The sequence below is a fragment of the Sceloporus occidentalis genome, unplaced genomic scaffold, assembly GCF_023333645.1.
Source record: "Sceloporus occidentalis isolate IW3139 unplaced genomic scaffold, rSceOcc1.0.p SCAF_14, whole genome shotgun sequence".
Lineage (NCBI taxonomy): Eukaryota > Metazoa > Chordata > Lepidosauria > Squamata > Phrynosomatidae > Sceloporus > Sceloporus occidentalis.
The window spans coordinates 18,235,399-18,258,110 of NW_028316994.1; the positions used below are offsets into that span (position 1 = coordinate 18,235,399).

The 22,712-nt window shown below is 45.7% G+C and overlaps 1 protein-coding gene across 11 annotated transcripts in view; it reads left to right on the forward strand.

Moving 5' to 3' along the window:
* Positions 1 to 22,712, forward strand: part of LOC149304343 (disks large homolog 4) — a 159,673-nt gene that overhangs the window by 122,392 nt on the left and 14,569 nt on the right. For 9 of the 11 annotated variants that reach the window (XM_089480535.1, XM_089480537.1, XM_089480539.1 and 6 more), the window contains 9 exons: positions 13,967 to 14,020; positions 14,209 to 14,259; positions 14,428 to 14,552; positions 16,004 to 16,173; positions 17,310 to 17,446; positions 19,239 to 19,383; positions 20,189 to 20,327; positions 20,958 to 21,114; positions 21,228 to 21,330. In XM_089480535.1, coding sequence (XP_089336661.1) covers positions 13,967 to 14,020; positions 14,209 to 14,259; positions 14,428 to 14,552; positions 16,004 to 16,173; positions 17,310 to 17,446; positions 19,239 to 19,383; positions 20,189 to 20,327; positions 20,958 to 21,114; positions 21,228 to 21,330 — 1,081 coding nt within the window. Of the gene's footprint in view, positions 1 to 4,463; positions 4,536 to 13,966; positions 14,021 to 14,208; positions 14,260 to 14,427; positions 14,553 to 16,003; positions 16,174 to 17,309; positions 17,447 to 19,238; positions 19,384 to 20,188; positions 20,328 to 20,957; positions 21,115 to 21,227; positions 21,331 to 22,712 lie in introns of those variants that run through there. The other 2 variants (XM_089480543.1, XM_089480536.1) reach the window with 2 other exon arrangements.

Below are 22,712 nucleotides of genomic sequence, written 5' to 3' on the forward strand. Positions count from 1 at the left end.
TTTCTATGGCTGAGCTGGGATTCGAATCCTGGTCTCCAGCGTCCTAGTCCAATGCACAAACAACTACACGCTGGTAGTTATTTGATCTCAAAAAATTCAGATGCCAGTCTAGGAAAATATGATGGGGCATTTGGGCATGTGCAGAGTGTAATTTCCCATTGAGATGCAGAACTCTCTATCCCCTTCTCTCTCATTCACATGCTCTCTTTCAATCAGACATATTAATTTTTAATTTTATCTTATTTTGCAAATTAAACAGGGAGGAGTTGAAAGACCTCTGTGTCAATTGAAGACCCTAGTCAGTTTAATCCGGATGCCAGGGGCACATGGCATGTCCGTGGTTCTTTGAGAGAGCGTGGCACATAAGGGGGGGGGGGGACAGACCTTTGGAAGGTATCTTTTGAGGATAACACCTTCCCAAATCCAGGAGGATAGAGGTTTCTGGGAGTTGGAGTCTAAATATGCAACTTCCCCAGTCTCTATAAGGCCAGGTACCTTTCTGTTCCTCACTTCACAACTTGATATCACCCCAATTTCAGGGGTCTGGATTTGGGACCTCCACTAGACCTGCACTAAAGTCAGGTGCCTAAGTTCCTGCAAACCCTGGTGCCTGGTGAACCATTGCCACATTAATGGACTCACATTCTATTCTGTGTGCGTACCATTATGTGTTGTGCTGTTTCACCTTCCAGTAAGTGTGTAAGGACCATCATACCATCCTGAACATGCATAATCTCTTGCCTGGTTTTAGAGGCTGAGTGGTCAGGCCTGGTTCAGATTTGGACAAGAGACTTATAGGATCCTAGAGTTGGAGGAGATTCCCAAAGGGCATCTAGTCCAACCTCATTCTGCCATGCAGGAAGTCACAGTCAAAGCACTCTTAGCCATCCAGCCCCTGTTTAAAAAAGCCCTGAAGAAGGAGACTCCACCAAAATCTCCAAGGGAGTGTGTTCCACTGTCGAACAGCCCTTACAGTCAAGATGTTCTTCCTAATGTTGAGCTGGGATCTCTTTTCCTGTAGCTTGCATCCATTGTTCCGTCTTCTAGTCTCTGGAGCAGCAGAAAATAAGCTTCCTTCATCCTTAATATGGCATCCCTTCCAATATCTAAACATGGCTCTCATGTCATCCCTTAACCTTCTCTTCCCCAGGCTAAGCATACCTGCTTTCGGAGGACAGATCAGAGATGCCTCAGGTTTCTGTCCTGGAGCCATTGCTCTTCAACGTTTTTATCAGTTACCTAGATGACAGGATGAATACTTGTTTAGTTTGGAAATAATAATAATATAATAATAATAAAACTTTATTTCTATACCGCTTTTCCTGTGATCAAAGCGGTGTACAACAAGAATAAATATACATACAGCTTAAAAATATAAAATCCATAAATCTCAAAATACTTAAAAAACACACAGCAAGAGTTTTTTCCCAGTCAATGATGTGCAAGTCTATCAAGAGTAATGACTACAAAGAGTCAGATGGATATGCCAAACGAAATAAATGTCTCTTCAGAGCCTTTTTAAAGGCATCCAAAGTGGAGCAAGCTCGAATTTCATCAGGAAGATTATTCCAGAGAGTAGGAAATGGCACAAAGCTGGGAAGAGTGGCTATTACAGAACTCAACAAGAGGACTTAGATAAAACTAGAAAGTGCAGCAGGATTTAATAAAATTAATTTATTATTGTTATTATTATTATTATATTTATATATATCCAGCTTTTTTCCTAGAATGGCTCACAAATATTAAAAGAACAGTCCAGTTAAAAACATAGAAAAGTGGTACATTAAAATAGCAATAATAATAATAATAATAATAATAGATTTTTAAAATTTATATCCCATCTTTTCAGAATCATAGAATCATAGAGTTGGAAGAGACCGTAAGGGTCATCCAGTCCAACCCCATTCTGCCATGCAGGAAATCTCAATCAAAGCATCCCTGACAGATGGCCATCCAGCCTCTGTTTGAAGACCTCCAAGGAAGGAGACTCTATCACCCTCCAAGGGAGTTTGTTCCACTGTCGAACAGCCCTTACTCTCAGGAAGGTCCTCCTAATGTTGAGCTGGAATCTCTTTTCCTGCAGTTTGCATCCCTTGAGACTCTGTGTCCTAGTCTCTGGAGCAGCAGCAAACAAGCTTTTTCCCTCCTCAGTGTGACATCCCTTCAAATATGTTGGTTTTTTCTTTTTCTTTTTTCCCTCTTTTTTTTATTCTTTCTTTTTACCTTTTATGTGTAATGTTTATTCTAAACAAATTTATTAAAAAAACAAACAAATATTTGAACAGGGCTATCATATCACCTCTTAACCTTCTTTTCTCCAGGCTAAACATCCCCAGCTCCCTAAGTCCTTCCTCATAGGACATGGTTTCCAGACCCTTCACCATTTTAGTCGCCCTCCTTTGGACACAGGGCTCCAGTTTCTCAACGTCCTTTTTAAATTGTGGCGCCCAGAACTGGACACAATATTCTAGGTGGGGCCTGACCAAAGCAGAGTACAGTGGCACTATTACTTCTCTTGATCTAGACACTATACTTTTATTGATGCAGCCTAAAATTGCATTGGCCTTTTTAGGATCAAGGTGGGTTACAATAGAATACATAAATAAATACATATTACATACATAACTAAAAATTATATATTCACTTATCCATTACCTTAAAACTAAAATACCAACACTATAAATACAAATTAAAAACAATTTAAAATAGGCAAGTTAAATGGTTGCAATATTAAAATAGATTGCTCATTAAAAGAATAGAATACAGTCAGAAAGGTAAATCTGTTTAAAACGCTTAAAACAATGCAACACTCCAAGCTGGTCCTTTAAAAACATTACGTTTTAAAAGCCTATCTTCATAAGAAGGTTTTAACCTGCCATCGGAGGGACAGCAAGGAAGGGGCCAGTCTGGTCTCCCTGGGAAGGGAGTGCCACAGTTTAGGGGCAGCCACCAAGAAGGCTTTCTCTTGCATCTCCACGAACCTTGAAATGCAAAAGGCAGAATTATACACACACACACACACCAAATGCACAGGTGTAGGATGGTGGAATACATAACTCAGCAGTGCTCCATGCAAAAAGGACCCTGGGATTATTGCCAGTTATATATTGAACATGAGCCAGCTGTGTGATGCCACAGCAAAGAAAGTGAATGCTATTTTAGCCTCTTCCTTTCTTGCCATCCCTACAAACAACCACTGGGATTATTGTTGATTGTAAGTTGAATATCAGCCAGCAATGTGATGCTGCAGCAAAGCAGGCAAACAATACTTAGCCTGCATTAACAGAAGCACAGTTTCCAAGTCGAAGGAAGTAATAGCTCCACTATATTTGGCACTGGTCAGACTTGGGCTTCACCTGGCAGTCTGACAGTGGAATATAGACTGTTTGGGCAGATTCTACAATCTCCCACTAGGAAATAATACTTTATGAAACCCTGGAAAGCTCTTACTACTGACCAGAGCTGAACAAAGTTGGGCTCTGACCTATAAAGATCCTATCATGGGGGGACGGGGGGGGGTTGGCCAGATTGTTTGGAGAGGGTTGCCTTTGCCTTCCTTTGAGGCTGAAAGAGTGTGACTTGCCGAAAGTCACCCAATGGGTTTCCACGGCCAAGCAAGGATTCGAACCCTGGTCTCCAGAGTCATAGTCCAGTGCTCAAACCACTACACCATGTTGGGTTGTCCCTTCTGATTTTGGAAAACGAACAGAGGGGATCCAGATCGTACTTGGATGGGAGACCACTAGGAGGTCTGAGGGTAGTTTAAGGCTTATCTGTGTGTTGCATAATGTGATCAGAAAAGATCTAGTCTGGAAGGCTGTGGCTGCCAGTCAAAGTTAGCAATATGGGGCTCAGTGACTTGTTAGGAGGTGGCATCCAACATTCAGGTGGGTGGGCCATGGCATAGTGGTTTGAGTGCTGGACTACGACTCCAGAGACCAGGGTTCCATTCCCAGTTTGGCCATGGAAACTCACTGGCTGACCTTGGGTGAGTCACACTCTCCCAGCCTCAGGGGAAGGCAAGCCTCCTCTGAAGAAATCTTGCCAAGAAAGCCCCATGATATTTTGGGCTTAGGGTTGCCATAAGTCGGGAACGACCAAGAAGGCACATAAGAACAACAAGGCCATCCAAAAAAGCATTGCATCTAAGCCTCTAGTGCTCAGTGAGATGGTAAACTAGTTTCCAGCTCTGTACTCTTCAAGCTGCTGGTAGAGTCTCTTACCTCTGGGCTTTTTAGTTCCGGTCCAGAAAATCCCTACACATAAAAACTTGGCGCGTTGGAGAGAGGTCTTTCTGCCTAGTCGGCCGTCGGTGTTCTAGTTTTCAGTCCAAAGGGGATTATTTTGTGTGTGTGTGTGTGTTTTATTATCCAAAATGATAAAAAGATCTGAAAGCCAAGCCCTAAGCGAAAGAATTGAGGGACTTGGGAATGTCTAGCTTGGAGATGAGAAGACGGAAATGACACAAATCTTCAAATATCTGAAGGGCTGTCCATAAGAAGATGGAACAAGCTTGTTTTCTGATGCTCCAGAAGGTAGGACCAATCACTTCAAATTACAAGGCAATTCTAGCTAATACTAAGACGATCGTCCTAATGCCGTTCGACAAGGGAGCTGTCTTCTTTCATTGGAAGCTCTTAAACAGAAGTTAAATGGATGCCTCTAAGGGACCCTTTAGCTATACAATTCCTGAACCAGTCTGGAGGGGTTGAACTACATGATCCCTGAGGGTCCCTTCTGGCTCTACGATTCTCTTGTTCTGTGTATTGTGTTTGCAAGGTACAATGGTACAGTGGTATCTTACGATGAGAGGCCGTCTTAGAAGTGTATCTCAAAGCTGCCATCATGCGACTGTTTCCTTATAGTTTTAGGCTATATGATTAAGATTTTGGTGATAGGATTTATCCTGCAGGGGGGAAAATGAGACTGCACTGACTGTGTATGGAGGGTTTGCAGCCGTCGGCTTCCATCTTACGCCTTCTTGCAATGCAACTTACACGGCTGTGGCGGTTTGGGGCAGTGTTTCAGTATTTACAGCCATTTCATAATTGTCACAGCTACACAATGCCACTGGTGTGACATTAGTGTTTTGTGTGTGTGTGTGTGTGTGTGTGTGTGTATGCTGTCTCTTGCATAGGGTTGGCAGGTGAAATAAGGGATGGGGTTGTGTCCCTTTATAGGTTGTGTAGAAAAGCTGAAATCGCTTAGCTGACAGTTGTGACAGTGGCATTGCAGAGCTGACTTATTTCACCTGCCAACCCACATCTTATGACGACAGCATTTGCAATACACAGACAACACTCCACAGAAGAAAGCCAAGAATTTGGGATATGCTGCAGCTTGCCCGTTTTGTGACAAGTGTGCCTGGTCACCATGTCTGGTTCCAGCCATTTTGTGTGTTGCAATACTTCTCAACACTTCATGCCCAGGAGGCGCACCTTGTCAGCTCATGCATGGTTTGTGTGTCCCCTGTGCGTGAGGGTGGCTGGGCTTTCGTTTCACAACTTGTGTGTGTGTGTAGATGTGTGATGCCCTCCATCTATGCCCCCCTTGCTGACTCGCAAATCCACACAGCTACTCACCCACCTGCCTCTCTAGACAGTTCTTCCACAACCATGTTCCATCCTTTTGCTATTCTGCACCAAGCCAGGCCAAATGGCTCCCCTTCCCCTTGTCTAAATATAAGCAGATTAAAGCTGATTTGCATCTCAGTTGCATAATTTATTCCGTTGACTGTTAATCATGGGAAGGAGCAAGGGAGCATTAATTGGCAGAAGGTTTGGCTTCCTGCGATTCTCCTGCAGCAGCAGCAAATCTGTTCGGCCTCTCAGCCTTGGGTTTCTCAGGATTCTGGCCAAATATATTGTCTGCTCTGAGCCAAATCCTTAAGGACTAGGAACTTGCTTTATTAAAGAGAGAAAATAGAGTTTTCTCAAGAGCAGTCTATGGTTGATTATTCTGTTTTAGCCATTGTTAAGGAACACATTCACAATCCATTGCATCTAACCAGAGAGTGCAGACCAGCTTTACCAAACCTGGACCTGTTCCCGGCTGAGAATGATGGGTTTGTTAGTCCTCCACATTTGGAAAGTACTGTATTGGAAGAGCCAACAGCTGCAGTTGTGCACATACCCTTGGTGCTCTTTCAACAGAGGCCAGATGGGTCCAAAACACACTGCTGAAATAATCCAGTTTGAGACTGCTTTAACTGCCTGGGCTCAGTGCCAGGGAATCTTGGATATTGTAGTTTATTGTGGCACCAGAGCTCTCTCTGACAGAGAAGGCTCAATGCCTCACAAAACTGCAGTTCCCAGAATTCCCTAGCATTAACCCAGTCATCCTCCAGGATATTTTAGCTGTGATTCTTGCACCACAAAGGGTTGGAATAGATAGCCCTTGGAATCCTTTCCAACAATGTAATTCTGCAGAAATAATTTTGATTCTAGTACTGGATTTTGCGACTGTGGGGCATGATGTGGGGAACACATGCAGCTTTGTAGATACCCCTGGCTGTCCCCACTCCCTCCCTTTCCAACATGGTTGGTCAAACTCACATGAATTGATGGGAAGGAAACAGGGACAGAGATGTGCTTCCAGAATGGCACATGTATTTATTCTCTGGTGGATGGAGAACTCATCCCCTCACCTGGCCATCTGGTACATGCATGAAGCTTGTGCCGGAATACACAGCCTCACGATCTAAATTGAGGAAAGTAACAGTATCGCTCTATTCTGTTTTGGTCATGCCTCACCTGGAATATTGTGTCCATTTCTGGGCACTCCAGTTGAAGAAGGGTATTGAGAAGCTGGAGTGTGTCCAGAGGAAGGCAACCAAAATGGCAAAGGGTCTGGAAACTATGAAGCCCTGTGAGGAGAGACTTAGGAAGCTGGGTATATTTAGCCTGGGGAAGAGGAAGTTAAGAGGGAAATGATAGTCTTGTTTAAATACTGAAAGGGATGTCATGTTGAGGATGGAGGAAGCTTGTTTTCTGTTGCTCCAGAGACTAGGACCCGGAGCAATGGATGCAAGCTCCAGGAAAGAGATTCCAGCTCAACATTAGTTGGAACTTTCTGACAGCAAAGGCTGTTTGACATGAAACACACTCCCTTGGAGAATGGTGGAGCCTCCTCCTTTGGAGGTTTTTAAACAGAGGCTAGATGGTCATCTGTCAATGGGAATGCTTTGATTGAGAGTTCCTGCATGGCAAAAGGGGGTTGGACTGGATGGCCCTTGTGGTCCCTTCCAACTCTACGATTCTATGATTCTGTGAACATCCTGACAATAAGAGCTGTTCAACTGGGGAACGCACTCCCTCCTCGGAGAGTGGTGGAGTCTCCTTCTTTGGGGTTTTTGAAGCAGAGGCTGGATGACCACCTGCTCCAGGGAGAGCTTGGATGATGCCTTTTTGCTTGACCCAAAGGGGTTGGGTTGGATGGCCCCCGGGGGTATCTTCCACCTCTAGGCTTGTAGGATCCTCTGTGAGCTCTGTCATACAGAGAGCCTCATCGCTAAGGCTTTGAGACAAGCCCTTGCTGAGAGCCCCGAATGCCACACACATGCAGAGAAACCTGCCCGCATGTGCTTCCACAGATCTGCTCCCACACAGTCCTCTCCGCCTCTTCCTCCTTCTCCCACCCACCTACACGCAGCTGCTGACCTGGCAAGTGTGCATCTCCTTCCCTCTCCCATAATGTCACACACCCAGGAGGTGCATGGACTCTTTGGCCTCATTCCCACTTACAGATCAATTGGTGCACAATCAGAATCGATGGATTGATTCGACAGTGGAGCGTGGTTCCCATTACATTTGCCCCAGTCACATTTTTTCCCTCTGAAATAATGCACTTGTGGTCCACATTCATGCATGAACTGATTCAAAATGGACCCGCTTCTAGCCGGCCAAAGGGCAAATTTAAATCCAATTCTGATCCGCATCTGCTTCACACTTGCACAGAATCGATTCATCAAAAAAGATGGAAAACATTAGGATCAGAAAGACATGGGTTAAATGGGTCTAGCCTATAGCCCCCCTCTTGGAATCGCTGAAGTGTTATTATTATTATTAACCTTTATTTATGAAGCGCTGTAAATTTACACAGCGCTGTACATGCAATCTTTTTAGTTAGACGGTTCCCTGCCCTCGGGCTTACAATCTAAAAAGACATGACACAGAAGGAGAAGGGAGTGGTGGAGGGGAAGGGTAAGAGTTCCATCAGTTCCTCTCTACCTCCGAGGCCTGGACCAAGGCAGATGGACTGGAGGGAGGGCTTGGCTTCATAATGGATGGTTAATCTTCTTCCAGGGAAAATACATACTCTCAAGTAGGATAATACATATACAAAACATAGCAATACAGGAAATGGATCGATAAACAGGCAACAAAAGAACATCAGATAGTAAGCGACAATTATGCAATGCCTGGGAAGGCTTCTCTGAACAGGATGGTTTTCAACTCCGTTTTGAAGCTGGTTAAAGAAGTGATGGCTCTTGCTTATGGGGGAAGAAGGTTCCAGGAGTGAGGGGCAGCAAGTGAAAAGGGGCGAATCCGGGATGGGGCAGAGGAAATCCTGGGCTGGGACAGCAGACCTTGACTACCAGAACGGAGGGCCCTGGTGGGAAGGTGAGGAGAAAGAAGGTCTGATAAGTAAGGAGGGGCAGCCCATGGAGGGCTTTAAATGTCGACAGCAGGAGCTTATACTGAATGCGGAAAGGGAGTGGGAGCCAGTGAAGGGATGCCAACACAGGAGAGATGTGGTCAGAGCGGTGGGTGGAAGTGATAATGCGTGCAGCTGAATGCTGGACAGAGATTAAAGGACGGAGGTGAGAAAGAGGAAGCCCAGCCAGGAGGATGTTACAGTAATCAAGTCGTGAGATCTCTAGGGCATGGACCAGGATCTTGGCAGTAGAGGCAGAGAGATATGGTCGGATTTTGGCAATATTGTACAAAAAGAATCTACAAGCCTTGACTGTGGTCTGGATATGAGGGATACACAACAGAGAAGAGTCAAAGATAAAACCAAGACTGCGGGCTTGCTGGACTGGTTGAATGGAAATGTTGTCCACAGAGACAGAAAAGGTGTGTTGAAGGGTGGGCTTAGGAGGAAAGACAAGTCCTGCATCCTAAACCCCCTTGTTTCTCATCACCAAGACTCCAAATCAGGGTCTGCCTCCAACAACCCCCTAACATCAAAATAAGGAAAAACCTAGTGTGCACGCGTGCATGTGTGCATTTGTGCAATGTTTCCTCCACACCTTCTTTCTAACTCTGCAGAAACCTCATTCCCCTCTTAAGGCAATCCCCCCCTCCGTGCCTCTTTAATTATTATTATTTTTAAATTAATTGATTTCTACTTTTAGTTCCTTCAGTCTGTGAAGGGAGCTGAGAGCGAAGATGGGTGGGTTGCTTTCTCCAGAGCGATGCAATGAGGAGACCAGGAAAGGGGTTTGGTGGCTCTTGGGGAAGGGGCCAGAGTTTCATATAAAATCCTAGAGTTGGAAGACCCCCCCCCAAAAGGCTATCTAGTTCACCCCCCTGCCATGCAGGAATACATAATCCCAATCAACGGTTTAAGTCTTCCAGGATTTTTCAGTGTTGGGGACCAGGGAGAGAAGGAGATTCATAGCCAGGAACTGCTGGATTCTCTGATGGGAGAAAGGGTTATTGAAAGGATAAGATGGAGGAGAGGGGTCTTTTTTGGAAAAGCAGGTGGGTGTCTGGGAATTTCTCTTTTCCTCCCTACCCCCATTTCACCAATTGCCCACAGCAAGGACTATAGTGGCATGACCGTATCCATGCAGGGTTTTGGATTGGGGCAAGGAAGCTTTATGGGGAGTAAGGAAGATGTTGGAGGTGTAGGCCTTAAATACATTATTTGTATTTCCCTTTGCATGCATTTGCAGTCCTTTCCCTCTATGGCATGGCTGCCATTCCCACCCCGGGATGCTTCCCAGATAGCTTTGAAACTCAGCCTTTTGCAAATTTTCACGACCATTCATTCAGTCGTGAAAATTTGCAAAAGGCTAAGTTTCAAAGCTATCTGGGAAGCATCCCGGGGTGGGAATGGCAGCCATGCCATAGAGGGAAAGGATGAGATGGGTCCAAGCCAGCAAAAGATATAAGTTGTATAAGGGATAAGACAATATATGTTGTGATTGCAGCAAAGGAGGGAGCTTTTAGGGGGAAAAACTAGAGAGGTGAGGGTTTTTACTGCCTCCCACCCGCCCCCCTCCACAATGTCCTGTCCCTTTCCTCTGCCCTCCTTCCCTCTCTGCCACGTCCTTCCTTTCTGCCCTTCGCTTGCACTCCCTTGAATTAATATTTCAGGCCTTTTTCCTTTTCTTTTTGGAGCAGATGGGACCCAAAGGGAGACTGGGGGGGGAAGCACAGAATTTAAATAGAGCATTGGAGAAAGAGAGCAAGGAAGCGTGTTTGAAATGGATAAGTCTTTCTGTGTTTGCAAAAAGCATTTTGGGAGGAATGTTTTTCTTGTAAGCCAGAGTTAGTTTATATACAGAATTAGTTTAGAAGTAGAAATATAGGTTGCTAAGAGCTTGGCATCTCAGGACCGCTCTTCTAAAAAGACAGTTGAAATAAAATTAAATGAAATCCTACAGGGAAAACTTCTACAGATTGAGTTTCCCTTATCCATAATACCGAAATGCTCCAAAATACAAAACGTGTTTTCATGGGCAGCTGAAATAGTGACACCTTTGCTTTCTGGTGGATTCAGTTCACCAACTTTGTTTTGTGTACAAAATTATTTAAAATATTGTATGTGAAATGACTTGCAGGCTATGTGTCTAAGGTATGGTTGGCCCTCTGTATCCACAGATTCAAACATCCATGGACTGAAAATATATTTAAAAATATATAAATTCCACAAAGCAAACCTTGATTTTGCCATTTTATAAAAGAGACACTATTTTACTATGCCACTGTATTTAATGGAACCTGAGCATCCATGGCTTTTGCTATCCGTCAGAGGCCCTGCAAACCCCAGCAGATACCAAGGGCTCACTTTATATATGAAACATAAATGAAGTTCCTGTTTAGACTGGGATCCCATCTTCATGATATCTGATTATGTATTTGCAAATATTCCAAAATCAAAAAAACAAATCCAGTATCCGTGGTACATCTGGTCGCAAGGTTTTTGGATAAAGGAGACTTAACTTGTATGGTGTTTTCTTTTTCCCTTTTGGCTAAGGGAGCTTGAGAATGGCCTTGCTCCGAATTGTGCTGGGAATTCTTTGCTATGGAATATTTAAGGCTAACTTGGCATGGATGACTAGGCAAAACCTTTCATTGAGCTCTGACTCCAACAGCTGAATGAATGTCGTAATTGTGGATTCCTCCTCCCTCCTCCTCCTCCTCCTCCTATATAATTTCTTTCACTTTTGCTTTGGGGGGGGGGGGGCATTTGAAAAAGTGCTGATTTCCCCAACCCCCCAAAGACTGGGGCAGACCAGCAATAAAACACAAGGGAGTGATAACAACAGTGATAAATAGACTCAGAAATTTTCTTTCATTGGCGTCTTGGTAGCCATCTGCAAATGCAAACCAGTCCTTGCTAAGCCAGCAGTCCTCCAGATGCATTGGACTGCAGTGCCCATCCTCCCCTGACAGCTTGCTGGGGGAAGGGCTGAGGTTGGAGAGAACTAGTGTAGACCAAATATTCTCACCTAACTTTTTAAAAACAACAAGAACCTGGCCTTTTTTAAAAAAACAACAACTCTGAATTGTGAATTATATGTACTTCCCTATAGATTTATATTAAAAGCAGAGGTGGAAATCAGTGTTGTTGGACTGTGCCTCCATCACCATTGGATCTGCTGGGACTTGGAGTCCCCCAAAGTCTGGATTCCCAGCCTGGGTTAGGCAGTTTCATACATTCCTAAATTGCAGTTTTTAAAAGGAAAAGTTCATAGATGATTCTAGAAAAGAGGAAATCATCGAGGTGAATCATCATCATCATCATTTATCATCACCTAAAATTGCCATTCAACTTCTTTTAGTCCCGCTCCCCTGGTGCAATGTCCATTGCATCCTTCAACCCAAAGCCGCCACCAAGTAGGAACCAGTGGTACCCATGTTGTTGCTGCGGTAACCTTCTCCCCCTGAGGCAGATGCTGTTTCCATGGCATTGCCATGGTTACTGTTGTCAGCAGAGAGTGGAGGTGGAGAAATATTTCTTCCAGGGGGAAAAAGGAAAAAGAGCGAGAGAAAATGAAAGTCAAAGAGAGGCTGGGTAAATCCTGGGCAATAAATTGTACTTTAACACCCCCATAAATTTTTATGTGTGAGTGGTAATTAATCCTGTGAGGAGGCCAGAGTTTTGTCCATTTTCCTCCTAGGGCCACGCTGCCCCTTAATGCCATCATTTCTTATTACGGCTTGCCGGTTTGGGGTGTTTTCTTTGCCATTCAGCCCCCGCAAAAATGAGATTCCGCCTAAACATTAAGACAAACTTCTTGACTGTAAGAGCTGATGGACAGTGGAATACGATGCCTTGGAGGGTGGTGGGGTCTCCTTCCGTGGAGGTTTTTAAACAGAGGCTGGATGGCCATCTGTCGGGGCTGCTTTGAGTGTGTCTTCCTGCATGGCAGAATGGGGTTGGATTGCATGGCCCTTGGAGTCTCTTCCAGCTCAGAGTTTCAATGATGCTATGGTTCTTATCCCTCTGCCTCCTCCCTGCTTGATCTTGCTCACAGCCCTTCATTTAATGCTCTTAAACCTCATCATCCTGCTGTTATTTGAGGATTCAATACAGTGAGCCCTAGGTATCTGCTGGGATTTGGTTCCAGGATCCCCCGTGGAGGCTCAAGATCCATAAAATACATAATAAAATGGTGTCCCTGATTTAAAATGGCAAAATCAAGGTGTGGATAGTTGAATCCTTGGATAAAGAATCTATGGAGACAGAGGTCTGACTATATTGGACAGGATTAAGGATTAAGAATGGGAGAATGGAGACTTTTGGTTCTAGCTTGTCATTCTAAATGACCCTCCATATGGAGAATTCGGGAGATCTTTGCTTGACTTTCTTAGGGCAGGCTGTGCATTTCTCCTATCCGCTTTGCAGTTTGCAAGATCCCTCTCACCAGAGGCCAGTGCAATACCTATCGCATTCATGAGCCCAGGAATTTAACCCTGAATGCAGTTCATGATCCTTCTACACAAAAGCCTGCTCCTCCTTCCTTGTTCCAGCAACAAAATTTAGTGCAGGAGGGGAGTTTTATATATACCTTTTTGCTCTTGTTGTTAGACATTGGGGAGTTGGAAATCCTTCGCAATCTAGTGACACCAAGAAAGGAAAATGCCAGGAAATCCAGATTGACCTTGCAACCAGCCCTGTTTTAGGCCAAAGTTTTTTATTTTATATTCTATTTATTTATCTTGGCAATGTAAAGGATTTTTAAAGGGTGGTTTTTTAAATCTCTATGTATTAGCCTTTGACTGTTGTGTCTGAGTTTTCTGGGTTCTTCCAACCTCCTTGAGCAAGAACATTTGGTATGTCCCTTCAACTCTATGGCCTCTGGTTCCTTCCTCATTGAAAGGATGCAGAAATCTTGCAAAACCTGCCCGCCAGTGTTGCTAGGGCATACGTTTCTGGAAGATTTTTTTGCCTCGAGAGGTGTGTGGCATCGCAATCCCTCCCCAGTGTCCCATCTTTGTTTAAGTTGAAACTTTACAAGGGGCAGCAGCCATTTTGCAAACTCCCATGCCATGCCATGCGAGGGGATGAACCCTGACTCTATGCCCCAGAAGGTTTCCTAGGACATAATAGCCTGGAAGAGGTTGCAAATCACAGTTTGCAGCCTTTTTCCATTTGGGAGCCTCTATGCGCCATCTCCGGTGTGACAGCCTTGCTTGCACAGTGTTAAAAGGGATTGCCTTGCTGAGCTTTATAATTTCTTTTCCTCCCTCTCTTTCTCTCTCTCTCTATCTCTCTCATTTTCTCCTAGGCGAACTCCCCACCGGTAATTGTCAACACAGATACCTTAGAAGCACCAGCGTATGTGAGTTCCCCTTTCTCCAAGTCTTTTCTCTCTCTCTCTCTCGACCCTCTTCCCCTTTCCCCATGTCCTTGCTTGCTTCTTCCTCTCGGGTGTCCTAAAATGCCTTTCCAGGAATGTTCTGCATTTCCCTCCTGTCTTCGGAAAAAACGTCGTAACAAAACTCTCCTTGCCTTCTCTCTTTCTCCTAGGTAAATGGGACAGAAGGCGAAATGGAATATGAGGAGATAACTCTGGAACGGGTAATTCCTAGAGGGAGAATTGATACTTGGGGGGAGGGGGGGGATATATCATCCCAAACGTCAGGGCACAGGGAATGTGAACCTGTACGGGGCGAGGTCTTGGGGTTGTGGGTTCCTCAGTCCACTTCATTTCTGGCTTTTGGGGCTGAGGATGCTTCTCTCTTTCAGGGTAACTCCGGTTTGGGGTTCAGTATCGCCGGTGGCACGGATAACCCCCACGTTGGGGATGACCCCAGCATTTTCATTACCAAGATCATCCCCGGAGGAGCGGCTGCACAAGATGGAAGGCTTAGGTAATGTTTTTTGTTGGCGGTGGCGGGTATTTTATATGTAGGGCAACTTCCAGAGCCAGCATGGTGCAGTGGTTTGAGTGTTGGACTGCGACTCTGGAGACCAGGGTTCAGTTTCCCACTCAGCCACAAAACCTGCTGGGTGACCATGGGCAAGTCACACTCTCTCAGCCTCAGGGTAAGGCAATGGCAAGCTTCCTTTGAACAAACCGTGCCAAGAAAACCCTGTGCTATGTTTGCTTTGGGGACACCGTAAGAAATGACTTGAAGGCACACAACAACAGCAACATCCAGATGTGTGAGGACTGTAGAACCCATTCCCCTCAATCCAGGATGACCTGTGGGTGATGGGTTCTGTAGTCCACACACATCTGCTGGGTTGATGGGATCAAGGTGGCTAATTCCGTGGCGGCTGAAAGCTTCCGTATTAGTGGGGCAGGGAATCTTCTCCAGGTTTTAATATAAGGTCCAAAACACACTGCAGTTTGAAACCACTTTAACTGCCTTGTCTCAGTGCTAGGTAATCCTGGGGATTGCAGTTTATTGTGGCACCAGAGCTCTCTGACAGAGAAGGGTAAATGTCTCACAAAAGTACAATTCCCAGAATTCCTTAGCACTGACCCATGACAGTTAAACTGCATTATTTCTGCAGTGTGTTTTGAACCTTAGATCAGCACCTCAGACAGCTCCTTAAAGCTTAATTGCATTTTGAACCTTTGGTACGCTCTGGGTTTTAAGGCTGAGCTTGTTTCAATTTATGGAAGCCTTTGCCTTGCTCTGGAAAAGGGTGCAGTTCCAGGCCTTACCCAGAGTCCTTTTAGTGCCGTACACAGACACACAGGTTCTTTCTATAGCATCAGCTATATTGATGGTCAAGGATGCAACTGATGGTGTCCAGCAGAGAAGCATCCCAGCCTTTTTGCTGCTGGGCCCCAGCATCCAGCCAAGGATGGAACTGGGGTCCTAAACAAATCCTGCTCAGATATCCCTTGGCCAGTCTTCAGCTCCCAGAAGCCTCAGCTCTCTTGACCAATGATCTGGGATTCTGGGAGCTGAAGTCCAAAACACCTGGAAAGCCAGAGTTTAGGAATCACTGAACTAGGACATGAAACCATGGATTCAAGCTACAGGAAAAGAGATTCCACCGAAATATTAGGAAGAACCTCCTGACAGTAAGAGATGTTCGATGGTGGAAGATGCTAGAATATGGACTGTGGTGGAGTCTCCTCCTTTGGAGGTTTTTAAACATAGGCTGGGTAGACATCGGTCACAGAGAGGGCTTTGATTGTGCATTCCTGCATGAAAGAATGGAGCTGGACTGGATGGCCCTTGGAAGTCTCCTCCAACTCTATGGTTCTGTGATCCACCAACATGACACTGATTCTCCATCTCAGCTAAAAGTGGGTTTCAGATCTTTCTCTCTCTCTCTCTCTCTCTCTCTCTCTCTGGTGCAGGGTGAACGATAGCATCCTCTTTGTGAACGATGTCGATGTCCGGGAGGTCACACACAGCACGGCTGTCGAGGCCTTGAAAGAGGCCGGCTCCATCGTCCGCCTCTACGTCATGCGCCGGAAACCCTTGGCTGAGAAAGTCATGGAGATCAAGCTGATCAAAGGCCCCAAAGGTGAGGAGGGGGGTTTCTTTCAGGCGACCCACATGCGACCACCCCATCTCCAAAGGAAGGAGATATCCCATTGAGAAAACCATGAGACACCCCCCCTCCCAAGGCTGAATGTGCCCCATAGAAGTACCTTGTGCCCTTTCTGTTTTGAAGAACAACCACCTTCCTAAATCAGGTGAAACACCAATAGACCTCCTAAAAAGGGTGATCTACTGGTGGCCCATCTGATTTAGCAAGGCGGCCTTCCAATTGCCCACCTAAACCAGGTGAGACTATTTGGGGGACAGGTCCAGTCCTTCTATAGCACCTTTAAGATTAAGAATAAAACCCAGAGGGAATTTCCCATCCCCACAATATGGAAACCAGTCCCTGGCAATGGGTCCCTCCCACCAGAAAATAAACCCCGCCCCTTCCAAAGTCTCTGCCCTTAAAGTTTAAGGTTGCCCCTCCTTCCTCCTTTGTCACTATTTCTTTATTAAAATATTTTATATCCTTTTGTATCCAGAGATCTCAGGGCGTCTTCCAACAGAATCCACAATTTAAAGAAATTTAAGAGATTAGATAGACAGACAGACAGACAGACAGACAGACAGACATACTGACTTAAGCATATTGAACAATTTGACAAATTAGAAGAAGGCAAGTTTTTTTTTTAAATAACATTAAAACTGATTAAGGCAAAAGATACACTTGCAGATTTCCATCCCCTCTCAAAATGGCAAAAGGGAAATATATAGGGCAATATACCTTTACCCACAGAAGGTCTCTAAACTAAGTGACAAAAAAGACTAACCAGGAAAGTCCGGTACTTGCGAATGCTTATTTAACATTTAATGTAAAGTATACTTTCATTATTCCACTGGATGTTTAAATCCTATTATTGTAGTTAACATATGCGATTTATGAGTTTAATAAGTTTTTGCGTTATTGTCCAGTAAGAATTCACAAGTACCAGACTTTCCTGGTTAGTCTTTTATGTCTCTCAAAATGGCACCACTTCCTGCCACCATTTTGAGAGGGACACCAGAATTGAAAACGTCTTACATTGAGCTCAGAAGGCAATCAAAAACCAGGATAATGTGCTCACTTTTCACTCTTTGGCCCTTCCTTCCTTCCTTCCCTTCTTTCCCTCTTCATAGGTCTGGGTTTCAGCATCGCAGGCGGAGTGGGCAACCAGCACATCCCCGGCGACAATAGCATTTACGTCACCAAAATCATTGAGGGCGGTGCAGCCCACAAAGACGGACGCTTGCAGATCGGGGATAAGATTTTGGCGGTAAGGATTAGGGTTGTTAGGAGGACCAGGCCTGATGATGCTGTGCGAATGAGCTTGAAGGTCCGTCACATATCATATACTCTTCCCCACCGCCAGACAGGGGCCAACAAAGAACATTTTACATTGTAAATTACATTGAAGGTACCCCAAGTGGCATCCAATCCAGCCCCTTTCTGTCATGATACAGTCCAAGCACTCCCTATGACAGATGGTCATCCAGCCTCTCCTTAAAAACCTCCAGAGATTCCCAGTATAGAGGAATGGTTAATCAATGCAATTGATGCTATAGAAATGGACAAATAGACCTACTGGCTACATGGGAAATCATCAGAAACAATAGAGGAAGAATGGAGAGCCATCAAGGGATTATTGTAAAAATAAATGGAGTCAATAAGTAACAACACAAAGCATGAATAGATAGGAAAGATAACCATGTCAAGGAATTAATGAATCATAATATATACTGCACCTACACATGATAGATAGACATGAACAAAAGTACGGAAAGAAAAAGAGAAAGTGTCACATAACCCGGTGAAACAAAAGGAAGAATAATAAGGAATGTAGGTTACAATATATTTTCTGCATATATAGAACTAACTGTATGAAAAAGTAGTATCAGAAAGGTATCAGGGATGTCTACAACAGATAGGTTTAATGGAAAACAGTATTATATAAAATGATCCAGCTTTACTTTTAGATGCAAACTCTTCTGAATGAAACAACTCAAGATACAGATAAACTGGTACAGATTTCCGGAAGCATTGTATGAGTGGATTTGAAAGGAGTAGTAATATATTGTAAGAGAAATAGAAACCAACATTTTTATTATACAGTACTTTATAAGTTTATTTTTAATAAAAAGTATAAGACAAACAAAAGCCCCTCCGAAGATGAAGACTCCACCAGCATCCAGTCCCCTGTTTAGTGGAACTAGCTGATAGGATTCAATACTCCTTCAGTCACAAAATGAGAAGCTGACCAGGCACTCCTGGTTGCTTTGACTCTCAGTGTGTTGGACTACAACACCCATCACCACCATCCAAGAGGCCCATGGATCTGTTGACTGGGGATGTTGGGTGCTGTAGTCCAACATCTCAGAGGGATGAGGCTGTCTTCCCAAAGCACGATTCATGATCTGCTTGGGAACACTTGTCCTCAGGAATTTCCTTGCTTTCTATTACTACTTGTTGTTGGTGTGTGCTTTCAGGTTGGTTCCAACTCATGGCAACCTTCAGGCAAACTGGCCATAGTGTTTTCTGTGGCTGAGAGTGTGTGACTCACCACAGGTCACCCAATGGGTTTCCTTAGCCATGCAGGGAATCGAACCAGTGTCATAGTCCAATACTCAAGCCACTATACCATCATGGCTACATCATCATCATCATCATCATCATCATCATTTAACAACAGCACTAACAACAATATATTTATGCATTTATTTCATAACCACCCATTATTATAAATCCTCAAAATACAAAATTTAAACCACCCATTGTTAAAAAATTGAACCACCCATTGTTAAAAATCTACAAGATACAAAAATTAAAATAAGATGAAATAACCATAGAAACTTAAAACCAGGTTAAAGGGATTTATCATTAAAAACACATACACACCAGCACAACATTTAACAGTAGGCAACACATTAAGTCAGATGGGCTTTATATCACCACTCTTTGAATGCCTGTTGGAATAGAAAGGTTTCTGTGGCTCTGGGTTTTGGGGGTTCATTGCAGGAGAATGGCGTTAATGGCGCATCTCCCCATTTCTGTATCCCCCCCCCAAACAGGTAAATAACGTGAGTCTAGAAGACGTGATGCACGAAGACGCCGTGGCCGCCCTGAAGAACACATACGACGTTGTCTACCTGAAAGTGGCCAAGCCCACAAACGTTTACCTGAACGATTCCTATGCCCCGCCCGACATCACTTCCTGTGAGTGGTCTCCACTTCCTGTGTGCGTTTGTCGAGAACCTCTAAAACAGATGTTTTTCAGAATAAGTCCAGTCTGGGGACACAGATGAGTGACCAGAATGCTCTCCATTTTGAGCATGGCTAAGAAGCATGAATTTATATTTACAGTCAGCCCTCCACATTTGCGGCTGTGATTTTTGTGGATTTGCCTATTCATGGATTTGGTTTCATATGTTCTCTCTAGGAGTCTCTAGGTGTTCCAGCATGACTCTATGGTCAACATCTGCCAGAAGATGATGAAGGAGCTAGAGATTCTTTAGAGAGAACAGTTCTCTAGGCATTCCTATATCCTCCTTCTCAATTCTGTGGTCAATATTTGACAGATGTTGACCATAGAGTTGCACTGGAGGACCCAGAGATTCCCAGAGATGTGTTCGCTCAGGTAAAATGACTTGTGTTTTTTTAATTTGCAGTTTATCCGCTTTTACTAGGATCGTGTGCCCCTAACCCCAGTGAATGAGGAGGGGCCCTGTACTAACACGAATTTCAAATTTACCCAAAATGTCATTTCAGTCCTTCAGTTTTGCAATTAAAGTCGCCCCTCATTTCTCGCAGACTTGGGATCCGCGTTCTTGAATATGCGCGGAGGGGTGGCCTCTATTATCATCAATGGGGCACACCCCATTCAAGCCTATGGGGCTTGAATATGTATGGATCTCCATTTTTGCAGGGAGGTACGTCCTGGAATGGATCCCCCACGGAAAAGAGGGTCGACTGTACATTTCTCCCTTCCACTCCAATTTAACCTGTTTTATTTATTTGACAGCCTACTCCCAGCATCTGGACAATGAAATTGGTCACCAGAGCTACCTGGGCACGGATTATCCACAAGCCATGACCCCGACCTCGCCTCGGAGGTACTCCCCCATCCCCAAGGAGCTGATGGGAGAGGAGGATATACCCAGGTAAGCCCCAACCCTCACCTCCCCTGACTCCTCCCTCAAGCATCTATCCTTCTCTACCCGACTTCTCTTAAGCAGGCCATGTCCTGGGTCTTTATCTTCTTTTGGGAATAATATGATTAATGAATGATACCATGTCTCCGGGAATTTTCCATCATCTATTTCTAGGATTGTTCTTAATAACGGTGGTATCAGTTCTTCTTTAAATGCCTTACAGTACTTTGCTGTTAAGCCATCGGGACCCGGTGCTTTATTTTCTTTTAAATTCTCTATTGCTTTTTCTATTTCTTTCTCTGTGAGCATTTAATTCTTCCTTCTGTTGTTCTGTAATTTGAGCTATTCGTTCTTTTCTTATAAATTCATGGTTACTCTTTTATCTTGCATTGCCTCTTCTGTTGTTTATAATTTCTCAAAATATTCTGTAACTATATGTTTTATTTCATCTTGTTGTGTATATTCTTAAGCTTTAAAATTGCTTTCTTTTTCTTTTGTTAGTTTGTGAGCGAACCACCTTCCTACTTTGTCTGCATTTTTTAAATCAAAGCAGGCAATGTCCACTCTGTGGTCTTTTCAGAAGTTAGAAGATGCCCGCCATTCCCACTTCTGGTACCTTCTAACCTCTCTCTTGTTCAGGGAACCTCGCAGGATCGTCATCCACCGCGGCTCAACAGGGCTGGGCTTCAACATTGTGGGCGGCGAAGACGGCGAGGGGATTTTCATCTCCTTCATTCTGGCCGGGGGTCCAGCCGACCTCAGCGGGGAGCTACGGAAAGGGGACCAGATCCTCTCGGTAAGACGGAGCAACCTCTCCCATCCTGGATCCCACAGGTGGGAAAAGGCCATCGGTGTTGGCCTAACAGTTGTCCCCAAGTAATGCTGTCTGTTGCTTGCCTCCCTCCGCAGGTCAATGGTGTGGATCTCAGGAACGCGACGCACGAGCAGGCCGCCATTGCACTGAAAAACGCCGGGCAGACAGTCACGATCATTGCTCAGTACAAGCCAGATGGTGGGTTCCCTTGGCCGGGCTTGTATCATTTGTCTGTCTGGTTGCGATAGAGGGAGAATGCACCTTGGAAGTATTTTCCCTACACTAAAGATCCAAATACAGTCTGCCCTTCTTATACGCGGATTTGCCTTCTGCGGATTTGAGCATCCGCGGAAGGCAAACCCGGAAGTTGTCCCCAATGGCGGCGCGTGTGCACGCGCGCTGCCTTTGGGGACAAAAGTCCCTGGCTTACCCTCCCCTTTCCTTCCTCCCTTCCTGCCTCCCTCCTTCCCTCCCTCCCTTTCCCCACTTACCTTGATTGTCACCACCGCCGTCTCCTTGGCCTCCAAGTCGCCGTTACCGGCAGCGGCGGTGGTGGGGAGGAGGCATGGCCCTCGGCCTCCGCGGGAAGGCCGGGCAGCGCTGGACGCCAAAGGGCCTCTAGGCAGCCACCCGGCCCTTCTGCGGAGGCTGCATCTGCGAGGAGGCCGGCCTGGAGGCCAGGCTTCGGCCTCGTGGCTGCTCCCTCCGCAAAAGGGCCGGGTGGCTGCCTAGAGGCCGTTTGGCATCCAGCGCCACCCGGCCTTCCCGTGGAGGCAGTGGTGAGGCTGAGAAGGCCAGGCTGCAGGGCAGGCTTTGGCCTCCTCGCGGCTGCTGCCGCTGCCTCCGCAAAAGGGCCAGGTAGTCACCCGGCCCTTCTACGGAGGTTGAGGCGAAGAAGTAGAGCCGCCGCCCGGCCTTGGCCTCACCACTGCCTCCTCCTCCTGGCCCTTTTGTGGAGGCAGTGGCAGCAGCCGCGAGGAGGCCAAAGCCTCACCGCTGCCTCTGCGGGAAGGCCGGGCGGCGCTGGATGCCAAAGGGCCTCTAGGCAGCCACCCGGCCCTTTTGCAGAGGGGGCAGCCACGAGGAGGCCGAAGCCTGGCCTCCAGGCCGGCCTCCTCGCAGATGCAGCCTCTGCAGAAGGGCTGGGTGGCTGCCTAGAGGCCCTTTGGCGTCCAGTGCTGCCCGGCCTTCCCGTGGAGGCCGAGGGCCATGCCTCCTCGCCACCACCGCCACCGCCGGTAACGGTGACTCGGAGGCCAAGGCGACGGCGACGATCAAGGTAAGTGGGGAAAGGGAGGGAGGGAAGGAAAGGGGAGGGTAAGCCAAGGACTTTTGTCCCCAATGGCGGCGCGTGTGCACGCGCGCCGCCATTGGGAACAATAGGGACTTGAGCATATGTGGATTTTGGTATACGCGGGGGGGTCTGGAACGGATCCCCCGCGTATACCAAGGGCCCACTGTATTCAAATATTTTGTCCTAGGCTGCATCTGCACAGCAGGAATGATAATGCAGTTTGATGCTGCTTTGACTGCCGTGGCTCAATGCTGTGGCATTCCCGGATTTGTAGTTTTGTACAATA